The sequence below is a fragment of the Drosophila ficusphila genome, unplaced genomic scaffold (genome assembly GCF_018152265.1).
Source record: "Drosophila ficusphila isolate 14025-0441.05 unplaced genomic scaffold, ASM1815226v1 contig_791, whole genome shotgun sequence".
In the NCBI taxonomy this organism is placed as follows: Eukaryota; Metazoa; Arthropoda; class Insecta; order Diptera; family Drosophilidae; genus Drosophila; species Drosophila ficusphila.
In genome coordinates, this window is record NW_025064737.1 from 16,090,227 (window position 1) to 16,106,922 (window position 16,696).

Sequence of the window (16,696 nt, forward strand, 5' to 3'; positions counted from 1 at the left end):
ATTTAAATTTGAATTCCAATACAATTATTATTATTATCAGTATTTCACTTATTTTTGTTATTTTAAACAAAGAATAATTCCACTGTAAAAACGCAGTAGGAACTTTTGAGTGCTCATAAATGCGTTTGCCATTCAACACAATTTTGTGTTATAAACAAATTAAAGAGTAATTATTTGCATGCAAAACTAAATAAATACATTATCCTATGCTTTAATCCATAAATTAAACTTTAAATAGAATTACTAAAAACTTATTATAAAACAACTATCGATAACTAGCTACTTTGTATAGACGTGACAACCCTATTACTCAAGCCGTTGTTGTTCTTTTAATTAAGCCAATATTATTTAAAAAAGGTACGCCCACGCCCTAGAAAACAAAACAAGCAGGTTCAAATTAAAATAAAACTTTTAGTATAGCTTATAAATACAAAAAGTGAATGAAAAACCATGAAAAGCGGTTTTTGAGTTGTGTTTTCACTGACCAAAATATTTGGGCGTTGACGTTGTCACGCAGACCAAACAAACCTGTGACTTAAAGGTGTTTCTAAATATTTTGTGGTGTTTTCCTTCAGAATAATGGTCGTGCTAGAATCCTGCTGGTCACCTATCATCTGGTCTGATAATGTACGGACTGGAAGTTACGCCGTGGCCGGCTATACAGCAGCGCTTTCCGCCGTGATGATCACGTTGATTTCTTATATGCTTGCGGGCGGGGAGTCTGCGCAGCTCTATTCTCCGCTTTTTGAAACAGATATCCGCACATCGATGCCAATTGCAGGGGGATTCTTCATTATCTACTTTCTGCTGATCATCTTGGCCTCGTACTTGGTCTACTACGGAATTAAGATCAGGTTGGTCTGGATTCAAACCTCTAATCTTTTCTAACACTAATTCAATGTAATTCCTAGCACTCGTGGGTGGCTGCTGCCATGGTTGGGTCTCATCGGACTGGCCATCCTCTTCCAGTTTTGTTGGAGTCTGTGGCTTATTGGAGGCTATTACATTTATGTGAGTACAGACCTACGGCTCTCTTTATAAACCGAAACTAATTATTGACATCTTTTCTTAGCTGGAGCAAACCTTCTCTGCTCTTTTAAACTTTGTATGGGTTGCCTACAATGTGAGTATTAAAAAAGTTTAAATTCTCTTACTCAAACATTATTAATCTGTACTTGTTTTAAAAGAACATACTGAAATGTTTGAGTAGGGTTTTAAAATTAGAGTGATCGTTTATATAACGATTTTTCGGTTCTCAGATATATTGCTGGCTCGTGGTCTTCTCGCAATACCAGATCTTCTTGAAAATCCAGAATCCCAACATTGAGCTGCTGATGCCATGATGGAAGCCATTCCAATAACAAGCTCGAATAATCAACTAGAATACTTCCGAATCAATATGCAACTTCGACCGTCCAAGCGCATTTTTACAATAAGAACTCCATTCATATCCACAGATGCCTACCAAATAGTTTTATATAAATTTATATATTTTACACACCTTTATACACGATTAATTATACAAATGTATAAAATCGAATGCCTTAGTCTGCTAAACGACAATTAAAGAAATAGATTCGTACAACTTCTAGATTGTTTAAAATATTGGGTCCTTGGGGCCAAGAAATCATTGTGTTTTGAATATCAACTTTTATTACCGTAAATTAAATTAAGGTGTCCTCTAATTATACGAGTCTGTGTGTGTGTGAGTGTTTACATTGATAAGGGTATTATTTGTACAGAAACATTAAATGAAAGCTGAAGAACTTTAACCACTGAAGCAGGGGATCTAGACTGGATGAAAGAACGGAAAGTCGGATAGGGAGAGGGAGCGTATTTGCGCGGGTCATTAAATATACATTAAGGTAAATCTTAGGATCGAATAATTTACAGAGCCTGGTGTTTGACACAGAGCAATGGGTTTATGTGGCGAAGTGCACTAGGTCTTCTCCTCCTTCTCCTTGTTGTAACGCTCCAGCTCCTTAAGGAACTGTGCCTTAGGCTTCATCACGTTGGGCCGTTCTCCACGGCAATTGGGGCAGAACCACTTGCCCTTCGGTTTCAGCACCAGAGAAACGCACGAAAAGTGGAACCACTCGATGGGGCACAGGTCGTTATCGCACAAGATCATCTCGCCAAAGGAGATCTGTTAGAGAAAATTGATTAGTTGGGGAGTTTTGCCAAAAGGCAAACATTTCCAACTCACCTGATTGCAGACACAATAGGTCGGCTCGTCGGGATCAATGGTCTCCGGCGGCGGCGTCTCTTCGCGCGTACTCGTATTAGCATTAGCAGCCCCAGAGCCGCGGACCTTGCGTTTCTTTTTCTTGCCGGAATTGTTGCCACCACCGACCACTCCTGCTCCACTGCCGCCGGCACCGCCACCTCCTGCTGCCCCACTGCTGGTGGACGCTGAACCGCTGGCCAAGTTGCCTGCTGCAGCCTGTAGATTGGCCTTGCGTCCCTGTCCCGCTCCACTACCGCCGCCCAGTGAGGCTTTGCGTTCGCCACTGCCGCTTCCGCTGGCCTCGTTCGCAGAGTTGGACTCATTGCCGCCCATCTCCAGCGAGCTGCCGTTGTTGACCAGGCTCTCGTTCCGCCGCCTTGACCGCTTACTGCCCGTCCGCTGCAAATCTCCGCCAGGACCGCCACCCCCTCCGCTGACGTTGCCATTGGAGCCGCTGTTCCCGCCATTACTGACATGGCTGGAGCGCTCTGAGTTGGGCGTTGAGCTACCGCCATTGCCGGAGGGCAGGGCATTGGAACCGCTCACAACTCCTCCTGCATAGCCGCCCAAGGCATAGTGATCCTTCGCTGACAGCAGGCCATTTCCGTTAAGGCCTCCATTGCCGGTTCCCGCTTGGTTGCCCTGCTCTCGCATCGGACTTTGCAGGCGCTGCAGTTTTGAGGGTTGCCCATCCTCCAAGAGCGTCGCATACCGATCGCGTTCCTCCTTCAGGTCCAGGTTCTGCTGGTCCGTGTCCAGCTGGCGCAGCTTGCCGTCAATGATCTCTTGCATGTGGTTCACAATTTGCATCTTTTCGTCGCCAAGCTCCTGCGCTTGAATGAGACTCTGGTGCATTCGCGAGATGGTCCTCGACCGTCGCGCGGCATCCGGGGAGTTCTGCAGGGACAGATACAGGTCGTAGTAGTGGTCCACGTCGCGGATTAGGCCTGTCAATCGAAGAGATTTCGGAGGTTAGGTTTTTGGTTTTCCTTCCGTAGGAACTTTGTCCAAAATTTACCTCTGTACTGCACGTCTATGTCGCGGATGCGGGACAACTGGCGCTGCACGTCGTCCGGCAGATTTTCCACGGAATCAATGTAGTTGTCCACATAGGTGGCCGAATTGATGGCCTCCGATTCGGATGCAATGGGGTTTATCATCTTGTTTGGACTGCGATTTGATCTATTCCCGCCGCGACATCGGCTCGATGACGTGGGATCTGGGATTTGGGCTGGAAGCTGGTCGTCCTGCGCTCTGGAAGGGATTGGCTAGGTAAATCTTTCTCCGTTTCCACTAGGTTCCAACTTTTTGTATGGCGTTGCGAGTCGCAACTTGCGACTGTACTCGTGTGTGCGTATGTGTGCGTAAGTATTATTGCAGATATATGTATGTATACAATGGATGGTGATTTTCAACACTGGTCAGTAAGCCATTTGCAACACCGAAATCAGGGTGGTTAACGGCACTATTTTTTTCGTATTGAACATTTAAATGTATACATATGGTACATTTTAATAATAAAGGTTATTAATTTAATAAAGATTTAACCAAATAATTTTTTTTCTTTAGGCACAGGATGTTGTATCGTAAGAACTTTACTTTTCCCAGAACTTAAGTTTACGCTGAAACTGAAATATAAATCTTAAATTTCGGTAAAACGATTAAACATTGATTAAACATATGAAAAATCGAAACATTTTTTTTATAAAAAGGCAATTTTTGGCGACAAAAATTTATTGTGTTGGTAAACATTTTTGATTTAAAAAGGGCGGTTAATTGCGCGGCAAATTTAAATTTGTATTTAATTTTTTCATATCAGAAATAGATTCTCTACTTGGATTTATTTTTCATTTTGTTTGTATTTCAATTTATTTTTCACTCATTGGGTTTTTGTTCCTATAAATAATGTTTTAAAACTTGGCTTAATTCGATATGCTTTATTTTAGAAAAAAGTATAAATTTCAAGTACATACATAAACTGTCAAGTCTTCCTTTCAGCTTAGACTTATTTTATTTAAATGCATGATAATCCTGATTTTAATAGGTAAATAAAATCTTTGCTCTCCTTGAGTCTTTTGCACATTATCCATGGGCTGTTGACTTACATTATTCATCTAATCCGCAAGTATATGTGTATAACAAATTTATTATAAAAAGAATTCTGGTCTGGTCTTCCTGAGATATGGCACGTACTTTCAGTGCAATTAGCTTAATCATAGTTAACAGTTTTGTTGATTGAGATTCATTAGTTCATATGTGGATATCTTTGGAGCTTAAGATTCAGAAGTTTAAAAAATCTGTAAGCGTTTGCTTCAGTCCATTGTATTCCTCTTCCTGAGCCTTTAGCACATTGTTCTTGTGCATGTTGCTATTATAGTGTTTGTTTAGATTATACTTCTGGCGATAGTGAACATCGCAGAACTCACACCTGTTGAAAAGGGGAAAGATTTAACTGATCGGTATAATTACGATTTTTTTGCGATACCAACCAATGAGGACGTTCAGCAGTGTGCACTAGCTGGTGCTCCGTAAGTTTGCAGCGTAGCAAGAACCCCTTGGAGCAGATATCACAGTGGTAAGGAAACTTGTCGTGCAGCCCTTGATGCCGTCTCAATGCATTTGGATCCGTAAATCCTCGCCCACAAACCTTGCACTTGAAGGGCTTCGTTCCGTTGTGGGAGTTCATATGGTAATTTAAGGAGTTTTTTGTGGTAAAACTTTTTGAGCACTTGCTGCAAAAATATCGACCGTCGTGTTCGTCCTTTGTTTTCTGGCGTGTGAGAATTCGAGGACCTGCCCCATGGACTTTTCTGAAATTTTTGGAAAGACTTAGAATAAACTCAACAGTTTTACTTAAGGTACGGTACGTACACTTCGTGCTTGTGACGACTACTCCCGCTTGAAAACGACATATTGCAGTGATTGCAAGGAAAGGGATTCTCTCCCTTGTGCAGCACTCGTATGTGCATGTTTCGCGTATAGGCGTCGTAGAACCTTTTCGGGCACTCCGGACACTCGAAGTTCTTGGCCCTATCGTGACGGAGCATGTGCATCTGCAGCTGGCCGGGATGCCGAAAAGAGTGGCCACACTTTTGGCAGATATGATTTAAAGGCTTCTCTCGAGCCCATTCGCGATGCCTACGATTTTTTTCCTCCACACTTAATTTGGGTTTGCGGGCTTTTGGTGGTTTTTCCTTTGGTTTGGATGGCTTATTGTTATCTTTGCGATTGCATTCAGCTAGCACAACCTTGTAGATCTGAGCTCCGTCATTAACTTTCCGAATATCTTCTTTGGTTTCACATTTTGTAATGCTTACAATCTCATTGCATGCATGTTTTGGCTGTCTGGATTTCTTTTCTTTCTCCTTTGTATCATTCGGAGGCAAGTATGGCTCTCCATCCAGGGAGAAATCCTCTTCTGTTAGGGATAAATTTGACTCTAAATCTGGAGGGAATTCGTCTTCTTCTAGGCCATTCTCACTACTCGACCAAAGGTCTGGGTCTAAGAATCCCATGCCTGCGACATCGGTTGTCTGCTGAGCGGATTGTTCGTAGAGGACATTCTCAAGCTCCGCTTCGATTTCATCATCATCATTTTGAAAACCACATTTATAGTTAATTTGGCTAAGATTTTGGTCAATCCTTATGCATTTTTCACGGAATTCAATAGCTGTCTTCAGTGTGTTTTGACAAGTTGCACATATGTGATGAGGTACTCCCTTAATTCCTGATTGTATCTGCGTAAGGTTTTAATTAAAAAAAAAACACTCAGATTATAATGATCTGTAAAATGAAGGTCGATTTTTAACTATAACTATTAAATATAATAATTGATTTTCAAACAAACCCCCGTTTGCTTTTTAGCAAGATAGTTTTAAATATGATGTGATTCCTGTGCAACTGTGCAATACAAAAACGGAACCACCCTAAATTAGACCTACCCTCACACCGGTCGTTAGCTTAATGCGGTAGAGAAGATCAACGTTGTCCTTGGCATACAGGTCCTTGACATTGCCATCCAGCGATAAGCTTCGAAAACAAGTACGACACTTGGTTCCTGGGATGGGTTCATAGTCATGGGTTTCAGTACTGTCCGCTTCGGAATAGCTTTCAAAAAATGCACTATCTGAAGTGGGAGTGGCAGTTGAGATATTTGTGGGCGTAGCGTTTCTGTCCTCTGTTTCCGCGAAAAGGAGCCCTCCTAGTTTGTTGTTGTTTTGCCTCGTGGATTCAGCTTTTTGCAACCGGTTCACATGATATTTCTCTGCGATTGGCAGATTCCCCTATAAGCACAAAAAGTGTACATGTACGTGATTATAATATTAACAAGGTGAAAAGGAATTTGAGGGACACACCCATTTTGAATCACCGACCGGTCTGGATATTCTCATCTTCGAAAAGTTCCAAACAAACACCGATATTATCCAGATTCAGCAGGGCTGCGAATTTTTTATCAATGAGAAGTTTCGCGGGAAACAGAATAAGTGGAGATAACGCCTTTGTTTTCACTGCGATGTTTTCCTACAGGCTTGCACACGGAACTTTAGCCGTAGACGTGAACTGCGCACTTCATCCTTTAGCGGCAAACTGCGAAATGTATGCAAAAAAAAAACAGCAAGCCGGGTTTGCAGGGCTGCACAGCCTCAAAGTAGGGGTTGCAGCCAGGGCTGCGGACATGTGCGTAGCAAGAGTTCCTTCAAGGGGGTTGAGATTAAAAATATTTATTAAATCGATTTGCCGTCCCCCTTTTTTTTACCTCTTTTAATGTAAGTCCATTACTGCTTAAGCGTTTATATTTGAGTTCATTTCGCATTTTTGCATTGCCCATCGCTACGCCTATGACTATATTTAAAACAACAAAAGCTTGTTTGTTCATATGGCGCGCACGTTTTAATATTTCATGTTTGTTTTATATGAAAAAATATGCACAAAAGTGGTTAAGGAAAAACGTAAATCATTACAATAGCTTTTAAAAGCATAGATCACAGACAACTTTTTAACAAACTTATCATATAAACATCAGCTAAACCCACCCTTTAGCTAAGACTTCTCTCCGTTGTCTATCTTCGCCTGCTCCTCAGCTCTCAGCCGATGCTGCTTCGATTTGAAGTGTGTCTGCAGGCTGTTTCTTCGATTAAAATGCGACTGACAAAGCTCGCACCTGAAGAGAAAGCATCTTATTTGGTATCCAAAACTATTCAAACAGTAAAAACTTACTTAAACGGTTGTTCGCCCGTGTGCACCACGCTGTGGTTTTTAAGACCCTGTTTATTTTTAAAGGTCTTCTTGCAGACGGGGCACACGTGCGGCCGGTGGACAGGGCTCTCTTTGTGGTTGCGCTCGTGAAACAAGCGCTTGAGGCAGTTGTCAAAGCGCTGGCCGCAGTACTTGCAGACGTAAGGTAGTTCCCCGCGGTGCTTGATTCGCACGTGCAAATTGAGCAGGTGCTGGGTGAACTCCCTGCGATCGCACTCCTGGCACTGAAACTCCTTAGTGCCCTTATGCCGCGTAAGGTGGACGTTAAAGTTGCATTTCTCTGCAAAGGTTTTACCGCACTGATCACAAAAAAAGAGTCGAAGCTCCTTTGCACGAGCTCTTTGCACCGCAGCCCATTTTCTCCGAACGGCGTATTTTTCTTCGGTGGTCCTATTTCGTTTCACTGTAGGCGAATCAAACTGTTCCTCGATAGTTATATCTTTTAAAGACTTTGTGGACTTTGTCTTTTGGGCTTTACATGGCCTACCTCGTTTTTTAATTGTTAAGGAATGATTTCTCTTTGTAACTTCATGATTACTAGAATGCTTACTAGAATCATCATCTGCAATTAGTTGCTTTTCAGAAGTCCTATCTGTGTCTTCTTGGTTTTTCTCCTCATCTACTGTTTCTGGGTCTCTTATTTGCTCTGCCTCCTCATCCAAATACAGGGGTTCGTTCTTCACTGGAATAATTTCACACCTTAGGGGATCCATGAGTTCACCTAAAGATACGTCTGGTATGATCAAAGGACAAATGGGATCATCGATTGCCTTGGAAGACCTCTCATCTGGTTTGCTGGTTTGTTGATGTGGGACATGACGTTGCGAAGGGATCATCTTTGGCTCTAAGGTACTAACAGGAAAAATTTCCAAATGGAGGGCATTTTGATCCTCCTCCTGCTCATTGAACCAAGAGCTGTTGGTTTTAATGCAGCGCTCCCGGAAGGCAATGGCTTCCTTTAGATCAAGCAGGCAGGACAAACAAATCCTTGAGGGTACATCGGGCTTTTCACTTAACTGGAATTAAACATGTATCAATAACTACCTTTAAATTTCAAACTCATTATTTTTACCCATAATCCTGTCAACTTGAGGATGTTGTACAGGACGTCGCTGCTCTTCTTGTCGAAGAGCGACTGGGCATGCTCTGCCTCCTGGCCACAAGTGCGACACAGCGTGGCCATTTTGCTGGTCCCCTACTTGCTCCTTTTCGACCAAGATAAGTTTTGTTTATTGAATTTACGCTGAGATCGTCTTTTGTTTACCATAGAAGTGGCTTCCTTCTGGGTGAATGTTAAAATTGCAGATGAGTTGTGAATGGCGAATGAACACTGAAAAAAAATAGTTGGTATAAAGGTAATTTCAGGCTTAAGTGACTAAAATTATGGATGCTTTCGGCAATTAAAAAACATTTTCTTGAATAAATATTTATTTGAAAAATTATTATAAGCCTCTTAGTAGTTTCATTTCCGAATTTCCGTTGTTCTAACTCCTTTTGCGCTCAATTTTTGAAACCACTTTCTTTCTATGCTGCTTTGACCGGAAGTGTGTTTTCAGGTTAAAGCTGCGCGTGAAGGACATGTTGCAAATTTCGCAGCTGCAGTTTAAAATAGAAAAGGGAACATATAGTTAGATATGTATATATATTATATGGGTACAGTGGTTTTTTTTATTACTTGATTTACCAAAATTATTTGATTTAAAAATAATCAAACTACCTTAAATAAAATAAAAGCTTTAACTCTTACTGAAAATTGCGTTCTCCAGAGTGAACGACTTCATGTATTTTTAAATGGGATTTGCTCTCGAAGCAAATGCCGCAATGTAAACATGTATGAGTCTTGTTTATCACCTTGTTACCGTGCATCCTGCTGCAAAATAAAAAATGTAAGTCCCTTTACCCAAAAGATATTTAAATAGTTACGTTTGGTGGCGAGTTCGTTTGGTGCTGTTCACGAACCGTTCGTCGCAAAACTTGCAGGCAAAAGGTTTCTCTCCACGATGCTTGACACGGATGTGAATTTTCAGGAGGTACGTGCTGAATTCCCTCCGATCGCATTCTGGACACTGAAATGGCCGTACGCCAGAATGACGGACCAGGTGCAGATTAAGGTTTCCCTTATCATTGAATTGCCTGCCGCACTGATCACAAAAATATATTTTAGCGCCCTTGCTCTTTCCTTGCTGCCTTTTCTTTGAACGAACATAATTACTTTGTGGGCTATGTGATACTTCTTCTTTTTCGACAGATTGTCTTGTGGTTTCTACAATTGAGGCTGCCATACTGTCGCCATTGCTATCAATATCATCTTCACTTGTATCGTATAATTCGTCCTGCTCTTGAATGTACCCAACACAGCTGTCCTGCCCTCTCTCCATTTCCTCCATGTAGGCACGATATATTTCCTCTTCCTCAAAATCCTTCTGTTCTTTCCATAAGACATCTTGGTCGTCTTCCACCGAGGTATCACTTCCTCCTCTGTCACTTAGTATATTAGCCAAATCTTCATATTCTTTGGTTTCCGGCGTTTCTAATTGGTTGGAGAGTATATTGTTGGTTTTAATGCACAGCTCTCGAAATGCAATGGCTCTGTTTAGACTAACATGGCAGCAGGCGCATATATTTTTAGGTAAATACAGTTGATCAGTTAGCTAACAAACACATAAACTAATTTATAGTAAAGTTTAAATAATTAATACGAATTACTAACCCAGATGCCCGTCAGCAAAGCGAATTTCTTTACAATTTTTCTGGTCCCTTCAAAGATATTTAATGGATTTTGGCTATATATTATTTTACCACATGACCGGCAATGCAACGACATTATTTAAAATTTTGATTTTTTGGGCTCTTCAGAGAATGCAGTGCGGTTATTATTATTATTAATGATGTCCAGAAAAAATGGGTGGGACTTACTGTTATCACTTTGTTATTGTTTTCGTTTTTGATATCCAAGTGAATAGTTATAGCGATGGCTGCGCGCCTGGGTGAATTCCATTTGCTGGCGGCATAAATTTAAATCATCTCGGGGCTCGTTAAAAACAATTTTTGTTTTGTGTAGTTTTACATAGTTTTGTTATTCTTATTATTAATTTACTTTAAGGTAGAATACACATTTTAAGAATTAAGATTATTATTTGTTTGAATGTCCATTTAAGGCTTAATGTATAACATAATTAAATAAAAGATAACGATGGGCAGTCCAGTGCCAAGAGAAAAAACACAAAAAAGAATTATTTCAATAATGTCAAGTCAAAAATATTTTCAAAATGACAATTTTAAATGGAAGTTTCTGAAACATCAGTAAGGATTACGTCAACTGTGTTTTGAATTTCATCGAGGTGTGGGCAATATTCGATGTTCTGAAGGGATGTTGCCCTTTTCTGGTGCGTCTGTGACTTAAAGTGACTCGTTAATTTTTCCCTTCGGGAAAACTTTTTGTTGCATAAGTCACACCTAAAAAGAAAAACTGGGAGTAACCCCGATTTTTTTTTAATTGATTCAGATTATTTACAAATAAGGTTTCTTGCCAGTGTGTATGATCTTGTGCTTGTTTAAGCAGCTCTTCGTTTTAAATTCACTGCTACACTCATCGCACTTGAAGTTCCGGCTCCTGATGTGTTTTACTCTGCGGTTAAGGGAATATATAGTAGAATTTATTCACTTCAATATATATATATATACTTATTTATTTATTTGGCTATATATATAGAAAAAATAAGTACATACTGTTCGTGTCGGCTTTTGGAACTGCTAGTAAAAAACGTTGACGGGCAAAATGTGCACTTAAAAGGCTGCTCACCAAGGTGGCGAACGCGGTTGTGCAAATTTAAAAGGTGCTTTGAGACGAACTGTCTGTCACAGTATGAGCAGGAAAAATCCTTTTGTCCCTTATGGCGCAAAATATGCATCTTTAGGTTTTCGGTTGACTTAAGGCACTTGCCGCACTCAGTGCACTCCAAAGATGTAACTTTTCGGTTTCGCCTTCTTTTGGCCGGCGGAATATTCTCAGCTGACACAGATTTTGGAGGAGGGGTTACCTTTTTTATGGTTAACTCCACTTTATGTAGGGACAACTGAGTTCCAATTTCAATGATCTTCGCTTTGGGTTCAATAAATTCATTGTTGGTAATTACATTTTCTGCTGCTACCGAAAAAGTTTCAGATAGAGGTTTTTTACCCTTTTTATGAAATCTTGCGGAAACTGGTACACTCAAAGGGGCTGAACTTAATTGATCTCGTTTTTCAAAGCCCTTCTGATATTTCGATAATGAAAGTATTTCATTGTCGTTTTCTTGGAATATACTTTTATAATCAAAATTGGGTTGAGAATTTGATATCTCCGTATCCCCATCAGAAAATGTTATATGATCTTCCTGGTCTTTATATAAAGGATCTAGTTTATCCGAACTGGACAGATCAAAGTTGTCAGAGGTTTCTAATTCTTGATCACTATAATTCGCCAGATCTACACTGCTTAGGTCAAAATTTTGATCATTTAATTTAAAAAGATCTGGAGACTCAGTTATATTGAAGTTAAGAAGCTCTTCGGAGTCATTTGATTCTTGATTACTTTCATTTGCCTTCAAATGATCGAAATCAGTTGCATCTATGTTAAGTGGATCCCTTTCTATGGTAATGTTATAACATTTTGGATAAGTATCAGATTCTTCGGACTCGTGACCATACTCATTTGTACATTTTAAGTAGGATAGAAAGTCAGGACTTGAAGATTCTGAATAGTTAAGATTATTTTCTGATTCTTCATTTTCAGACTTCTGATAAAAGTTTTCTGTTTTCACTGAGACTTGCGGCCTGAGTAGATCGCAAGTCTCTTTAGAATCCGAATTTGAGAATTGTGTTTCCCATTCTTGATTTTTTTCCATTTTGTTTCTTAGCATCAATATCTCATGGGTCCAAATGATTTGCTTCCTTAGTTTGAACGATATATTCAAGTCTTTTAGACAAGACGGACAAATGTGACGGGGTAGGTCCTCCATCTCATATAACTGTAAATTGCTTAAATGGTTAAGTTCATTCAAAACACACCTAATTTATTGTAACCACCAACTCACCGACAATCCAGTGAGTACTTTGATCTGGAGGAGAATTCCGCTTTCGAATAAAATCTTGGGGCTCGGGTGGCAGAAATACAAACCACACAGTCGACATTGGGCATTCATATCGGGTTTGTTTTGGTCACTAAATCTAGGAAACACTGTTTGGAACCTTATGGGAATTAGACAAGCTTTCACCTCTTTTATGTTTATAACAACTTTCTGGTTTGATTGCGAAAACAAGACTTTGTCCTGTTTTAATAGATTTTTTTACTGTAAAGTCAATAATTTTAATTAAACAACTTATGTTAGGACACCCGCCTAAAAAGTTTTGTCTTGGCGTCCATGGCGCTGCCAGATGTTCATAAAAAAAATAACTGTTCTTCAGTCTTATTAGGGGTACCTTAACGAGCCGAGATTTGAAAAATAAGTAACATTATCTTGTCGTCTTAAATTAAACATATAATTTAATATATTTCGCTCGATATATTTTGATTAAAAAAATCATATATTGTATATGTTATTGAACAATAATTATATTAAGCTAACTCTATTGTAATATTTTATAGAATTTAAATCGCTTGAAAAATTATTAAGGAGAAACGGTTGCCTGCATACAAAAAGATTGTTTTTTGAACCAGCCAACCGAACCAACTAAAAATTCCGAAAGCGTGCATCCCTGGCAATTGTGAATGTTTGGCGCCGCTTTCGCCATAAAGGTTGCGTTAAAAGTTAATTAAACAGCTCCTCTTCCTCCACGACAGCTTCGTCATAGTCAAAATCCTCGAAAGGCTCTTCATCGTCCAAAAGCTCTTCGTGGTCCTCATACTGATCTTCTAGATCCTCCAATAGTATATCCATTTCGGCCTGACTATCTTCCATTTCAGCCTGCCCCTCTTCCATGTACCCAGGACTCTCTTCCTCCTGTTCGGCATCCGATTGAAACTCTTCTTTTGTCCCTTCTACCAACAAGTTTTCACGCTTGCGATGGTACTTGGTGGTGTAATGCCGTGTTAAAAATTGCGCCTCCTTAAACTCCTTGTTGCAGGTGAGGCAACTGCAAAAGTATAAAAGGTTACTTCAACTACTTTAAACTGTTTGGAAATATATCTTACATGTGGACATCCGGTTTGTTGCTTTTGTGCCCCTCTTCGTGCTTGTTTCGACCTTTGTCGCTGTTGAATCGTTTACCGCAAATGCCACAGGGAAAGGATAGTTCGTTTGGATGTACATGGCTGTAAGTAAGCAGAGATTTAGCCGCATTAACAAAATTTTTTTTTCCATAAATTATTCCCTTCTTATGAGAACCATACTTACCGCTCATGCCGACAGCGGCTGGGACTATTGGCGAATCCCATGCCGCAGAACTTGCAGACATAAGGTTTTTCACCCTTATGATGGACCCGAATGTGCAGCCGGAGCAGCGGCATGGTGTAGAACTTGCGACCGCACTCGTCGCACGAAAACTGCTCCTCAAAATGTCGCAACTTGTGGTCCTTCATATTGCTCATGTCGTTAAAGGACCAGCCGCACTGGTCGCATACATAACGCTTAATGGAGCGATCGACTTTGGGACGTGGTCGCCTCTTTCTGGGCTTGCGACCCGGTTTCCGAGGTGGTGGGGAAGGAGCAACTGGTTTCTCATCCTCCGGCACACGGAGGCGCTTGAGCCTGACTCGTGGTGATTGGTTATTGACAACGGTTGGGGCCTGTTTTATTTTCTTGGCCGGCGGCGACACTATTACAGGTTTTATATCCAGAAACTCTTTGTCATCCTCCGTGTCGTCCACATAGTCTGGAACTTCGCGTTTCATCGACGGACCGTTTGCCGCCTCCAAAACCAACCCATTGGCCTTCGAGACAGCGGTTTTGGAGGAGGAAGATGCGGTCCTCCGGTGAAGATTCTCATGAGTTTTCAAACAACGCTGCCGGAAGTTAACGGCATGACTAAGGTCAAGCAAACAGCAGGAGCAAATGTGCTGAGGCAGCAGCTCTTCCAAGACAACCTGAAATTTGTGAGTTTGTAAATAATTACAGACATTAATGGAAGCGACGCCGCTACCTCTAGTCCAGTAATCTGTTCTATTGCCGTCAAAATTCGATGGTTTTTCTTTTCGAAAATGTTTTTCGGGTTTGGCGTGAAAATGCGTTCCGCACATATCCTGCACTCGTTAGACATGACTGCAAAACTATGTTCAAATTGTCAATTTTATTATTTTTTATTTTGCACCGGGTAAAATGGTAAGCCAGTGTGACCGTTGCTTGCTGTGGGAAAAATAACTTTGGCGGGAACCAAAATTGTTTAAGGTATGATCTCTGTAGTATTATATGAATAAACAAATGAACAGTGAAGAAACTAAAGCTTTTAAGTTTCATATTTAAAACAACAGCTCTATCTATTTGAGTTTAAAACAAATTACCAATTAAATTATTTTGACCAGTGTGTCTACACCTCAAGTGGCCGAGCATCAACAAACAACAGCTGATCTGCTTCTTCTTCATCTGCCATTTACTCAGAATTCGATTAATTTAAAATTTAATTTTTAAAAACAATTTGATCTATAGGAGCTTGTTGAAAATGTCTGCGTTGCGCTCGGTTTGCCGTACTTGTGGCAAAATTGTTGGAAGTGGACGGGCAACCAAACTTTTTGACAAGTCCAACTACAACTTTATTAGTTTGATTGAAAACATCACCGATATGTTTGTGAGTTTATAGATGGAAGTTTTTTGTTTTCATCTTTTAATAATGAGGTGGACTTAATTTTTTAGCTGGAATTTGATAAAGTCATGCCACATCTCATTTGTAATGGTTGCAAACAGATGCTGATCAGGGTCTTGGCATTTCGCAGCAAGTGCTTAAAGGTTCATCAGTCCTTTTTGGCAACCAAGAAGAAACTTTTGCATAGAAAGTCTGTAGTTGTTGATCAACTTGATGTGGAGGACGAAATGGATGAGGAAGAGATTGAGGATGATGGGAATCAACCGGAGGATCTTGAAAATGATCTAGAAGACGAGGAAGTGTTTTTGCTAAAGGACTTCCAGGAGCAAGACCAGGAAGAAGATGATGAGCTCCAAGAGGAGGTGGAGTACCAGGAGTACCTGTTCCAAGAGAAAGATGAATACATGCTGAACCAGAGCCCAAAGACCATAAAGAAAACCCATGTCCGCCAGTCGACGCAGGCAAGGCGCAGTACCAAAACTTGGATCTGTGACCAGTGCGGCGGGGTGTTTAAGTGCTCTACGTACCTAAAGCTCCACTTGCTGCGCCACACCGGGGAAAAACCATTCGAGTGCGACATATGCCAGGCGAAGTATTACGCCGAGAATGAAATGCGCCGTCACCGGATCCTACATACGGATGCCAGGCCTTATGCCTGTCGCTTTTGCGGCAAAACCTTTCGGGGATGCAGCAGCAAGGTGATCCATGAGCGGTCGCACACCAACGAGCGGCCCTTCCAGTGCCAGCACTGCGACAAGGCCTTCACTTCCACGTCTACGCGCCAAAGACATGAAATGTTGCACACCAACCAGCGGAAGTATCAGTAAGAATTAAAACTTTGCTTAATTTCTATACCAGGACTTGTGGTTTTTCTACAAAAAATGAATTTTCACTGTTTTTCTTTGCAGCTGCGAAACCTGCGATCAGTGGTTCTTGCGATCTACCCACTTGACCATACACCAGAACACCAAACTGCACAAGCGCAGAATGGAAAGGGCTTTAAATCGGTAAACAAAGACAACATTACATTACATTGACAACCTTAAATGGTAAAAAACGTATTTTTTTTAACCTTAACATTAAGATACAAATGACTGCCCAAAATTTAATAAGATCCGACTGAGAATCAACTTTTTTTAAGTTTCAATAAGAAAAACATCGTGTTTTAAGTTTAATTTGATGACAGAGAAAATTAACAATAGCATTGATTGCTTTATTAGTTTATAAACATACATAGTTTTAGTTAATTTGACTTCGACAAGATATTTGTAAGTGTTGGGAGCTGTGGCAGCCTAAAAGAATTGCATAGCCCAACACACATAAAAATGTTCATATCCTATTGACTCCAGATTGCTTAAGTGTAAAAGAAATACTTAGAAATAAAAAAATATGATATTTTGCATTTTACTGCCAATAAAAGCACCAAAACCAAATGGA

General features: G+C 40.5%; 8 protein-coding genes across 12 annotated transcripts; 2 read left to right on the forward strand and 6 right to left on the reverse strand.

The window, feature by feature from the left end:
* The first annotated feature begins 269 nt into the window (after positions 1-269).
* Positions 270-1,585, forward strand: LOC108092154. Of its 2 annotated transcripts, none has more exons than XM_017191671.2 (5): positions 270-357; positions 576-854; positions 912-1,011; positions 1,073-1,123; positions 1,260-1,585. In XM_017191671.2, exons 2-5 carry the CDS (start codon positions 580-582, stop codon positions 1,341-1,343), a joined length of 510 nt encoding a protein of 169 aa, XP_017047160.1. In that variant the 5' UTR covers positions 270-357; positions 576-579; the 3' UTR covers positions 1,344-1,585. The 2 variants fall into 2 exon arrangements, with proteins under 2 accessions (XP_017047160.1, XP_017047161.1); XM_017191672.2 differs by lacking the exon at positions 270-357 and adding an exon at positions 367-390.
* A 45-nt stretch (positions 1,586-1,630) lies between these two features.
* Positions 1,631-3,608, reverse strand: LOC108092152 (inhibitor of growth protein 2). The gene is made up of 3 exons (XM_017191670.1): positions 3,246-3,608; positions 2,207-3,174; positions 1,631-2,146 (listed from the first exon to the last, which is right to left on the reverse strand). Exons 1-3 carry the CDS (start codon positions 3,385-3,387, stop codon positions 1,940-1,942), a joined length of 1,317 nt encoding a protein of 438 aa, XP_017047159.1. The 5' UTR covers positions 3,388-3,608; the 3' UTR covers positions 1,631-1,939.
* Positions 3,609-4,149: 541 nt separating this feature from the next.
* On the reverse strand, positions 4,150-6,835 carry LOC108092229 (zinc finger and SCAN domain-containing protein 21). The gene is made up of 5 exons (XM_017191766.2): positions 6,583-6,835; positions 6,169-6,510; positions 5,099-5,964; positions 4,717-5,037; positions 4,150-4,655 (listed from the first exon to the last, which is right to left on the reverse strand). The coding sequence occupies exons 1-5, from the start codon at positions 6,616-6,618 to the stop codon at positions 4,508-4,510; spliced, it is 1,713 nt and encodes a 570-aa protein (XP_017047255.1). The 5' UTR covers positions 6,619-6,835; the 3' UTR covers positions 4,150-4,507.
* A 245-nt stretch (positions 6,836-7,080) lies between these two features.
* On the reverse strand, positions 7,081-8,781 carry LOC108092211 (transcription factor Ouib). 2 transcript variants are annotated; one of them, XM_017191739.2, is made up of 3 exons: positions 8,556-8,781; positions 7,445-8,499; positions 7,081-7,388 (listed from the first exon to the last, which is right to left on the reverse strand). In XM_017191739.2, the coding sequence occupies exons 1-3, from the start codon at positions 8,664-8,666 to the stop codon at positions 7,268-7,270; spliced, it is 1,287 nt and encodes a 428-aa protein (XP_017047228.1). In that variant the 5' UTR covers positions 8,667-8,781; the 3' UTR covers positions 7,081-7,267. The 2 variants fall into 2 exon arrangements, with proteins under 2 accessions (XP_017047228.1, XP_017047229.1); XM_017191740.2 differs by lacking the exon at positions 7,081-7,388 and having other exon boundaries at positions 7,804-7,902; positions 7,971-8,499.
* Positions 8,782-8,851: 70 nt separating this feature from the next.
* Positions 8,852-10,476, reverse strand: LOC108092212 (transcription factor Ouib). Of its 2 annotated transcripts, XM_017191743.2 has the most exons (5): positions 10,400-10,476; positions 10,194-10,333; positions 9,407-10,134; positions 9,231-9,353; positions 8,857-9,079 (listed from the first exon to the last, which is right to left on the reverse strand). In XM_017191743.2, exons 2-5 carry the CDS (start codon positions 10,305-10,307, stop codon positions 8,968-8,970), a joined length of 1,077 nt encoding a protein of 358 aa, XP_017047232.1. In that variant the 5' UTR covers positions 10,308-10,333; positions 10,400-10,476; the 3' UTR covers positions 8,857-8,967. The 2 variants fall into 2 exon arrangements, with proteins under 2 accessions (XP_017047233.1, XP_017047232.1); XM_017191744.2 differs by having other exon boundaries at positions 8,852-9,079; positions 9,231-9,350; positions 10,194-10,418.
* A 60-nt stretch (positions 10,477-10,536) lies between these two features.
* LOC108091876 (zinc finger protein 510) lies at positions 10,537-12,879 on the reverse strand. Of its 2 annotated transcripts, none has more exons than XM_017191257.2 (4): positions 12,559-12,879; positions 11,213-12,502; positions 10,998-11,111; positions 10,537-10,939 (listed from the first exon to the last, which is right to left on the reverse strand). In XM_017191257.2, exons 1-4 carry the CDS (start codon positions 12,660-12,662, stop codon positions 10,762-10,764), a joined length of 1,686 nt encoding a protein of 561 aa, XP_017046746.1. In that variant the 5' UTR covers positions 12,663-12,879; the 3' UTR covers positions 10,537-10,761. The 2 variants fall into 2 exon arrangements, with proteins under 2 accessions (XP_017046746.1, XP_017046747.1); XM_017191258.2 differs by having other exon boundaries at positions 10,544-10,939; positions 11,213-12,492.
* A 177-nt stretch (positions 12,880-13,056) lies between these two features.
* Positions 13,057-14,816, reverse strand: LOC108092206 (zinc finger protein 670). Its single transcript, XM_017191735.2, has 4 exons — positions 14,603-14,816; positions 13,858-14,546; positions 13,656-13,775; positions 13,057-13,597 (listed from the first exon to the last, which is right to left on the reverse strand). Exons 1-4 carry the CDS (start codon positions 14,717-14,719, stop codon positions 13,273-13,275), a joined length of 1,251 nt encoding a protein of 416 aa, XP_017047224.1. The 5' UTR covers positions 14,720-14,816; the 3' UTR covers positions 13,057-13,272.
* A 244-nt stretch (positions 14,817-15,060) lies between these two features.
* LOC108092157 (transcription factor Ouib) lies at positions 15,061-16,687 on the forward strand. The gene is made up of 3 exons (XM_017191677.1): positions 15,061-15,244; positions 15,310-16,082; positions 16,168-16,687. Exons 1-3 carry the CDS (start codon positions 15,119-15,121, stop codon positions 16,268-16,270), a joined length of 1,002 nt encoding a protein of 333 aa, XP_017047166.1. The 5' UTR covers positions 15,061-15,118; the 3' UTR covers positions 16,271-16,687.
* The last annotated feature ends 9 nt before the right edge of the window (positions 16,688-16,696 follow it).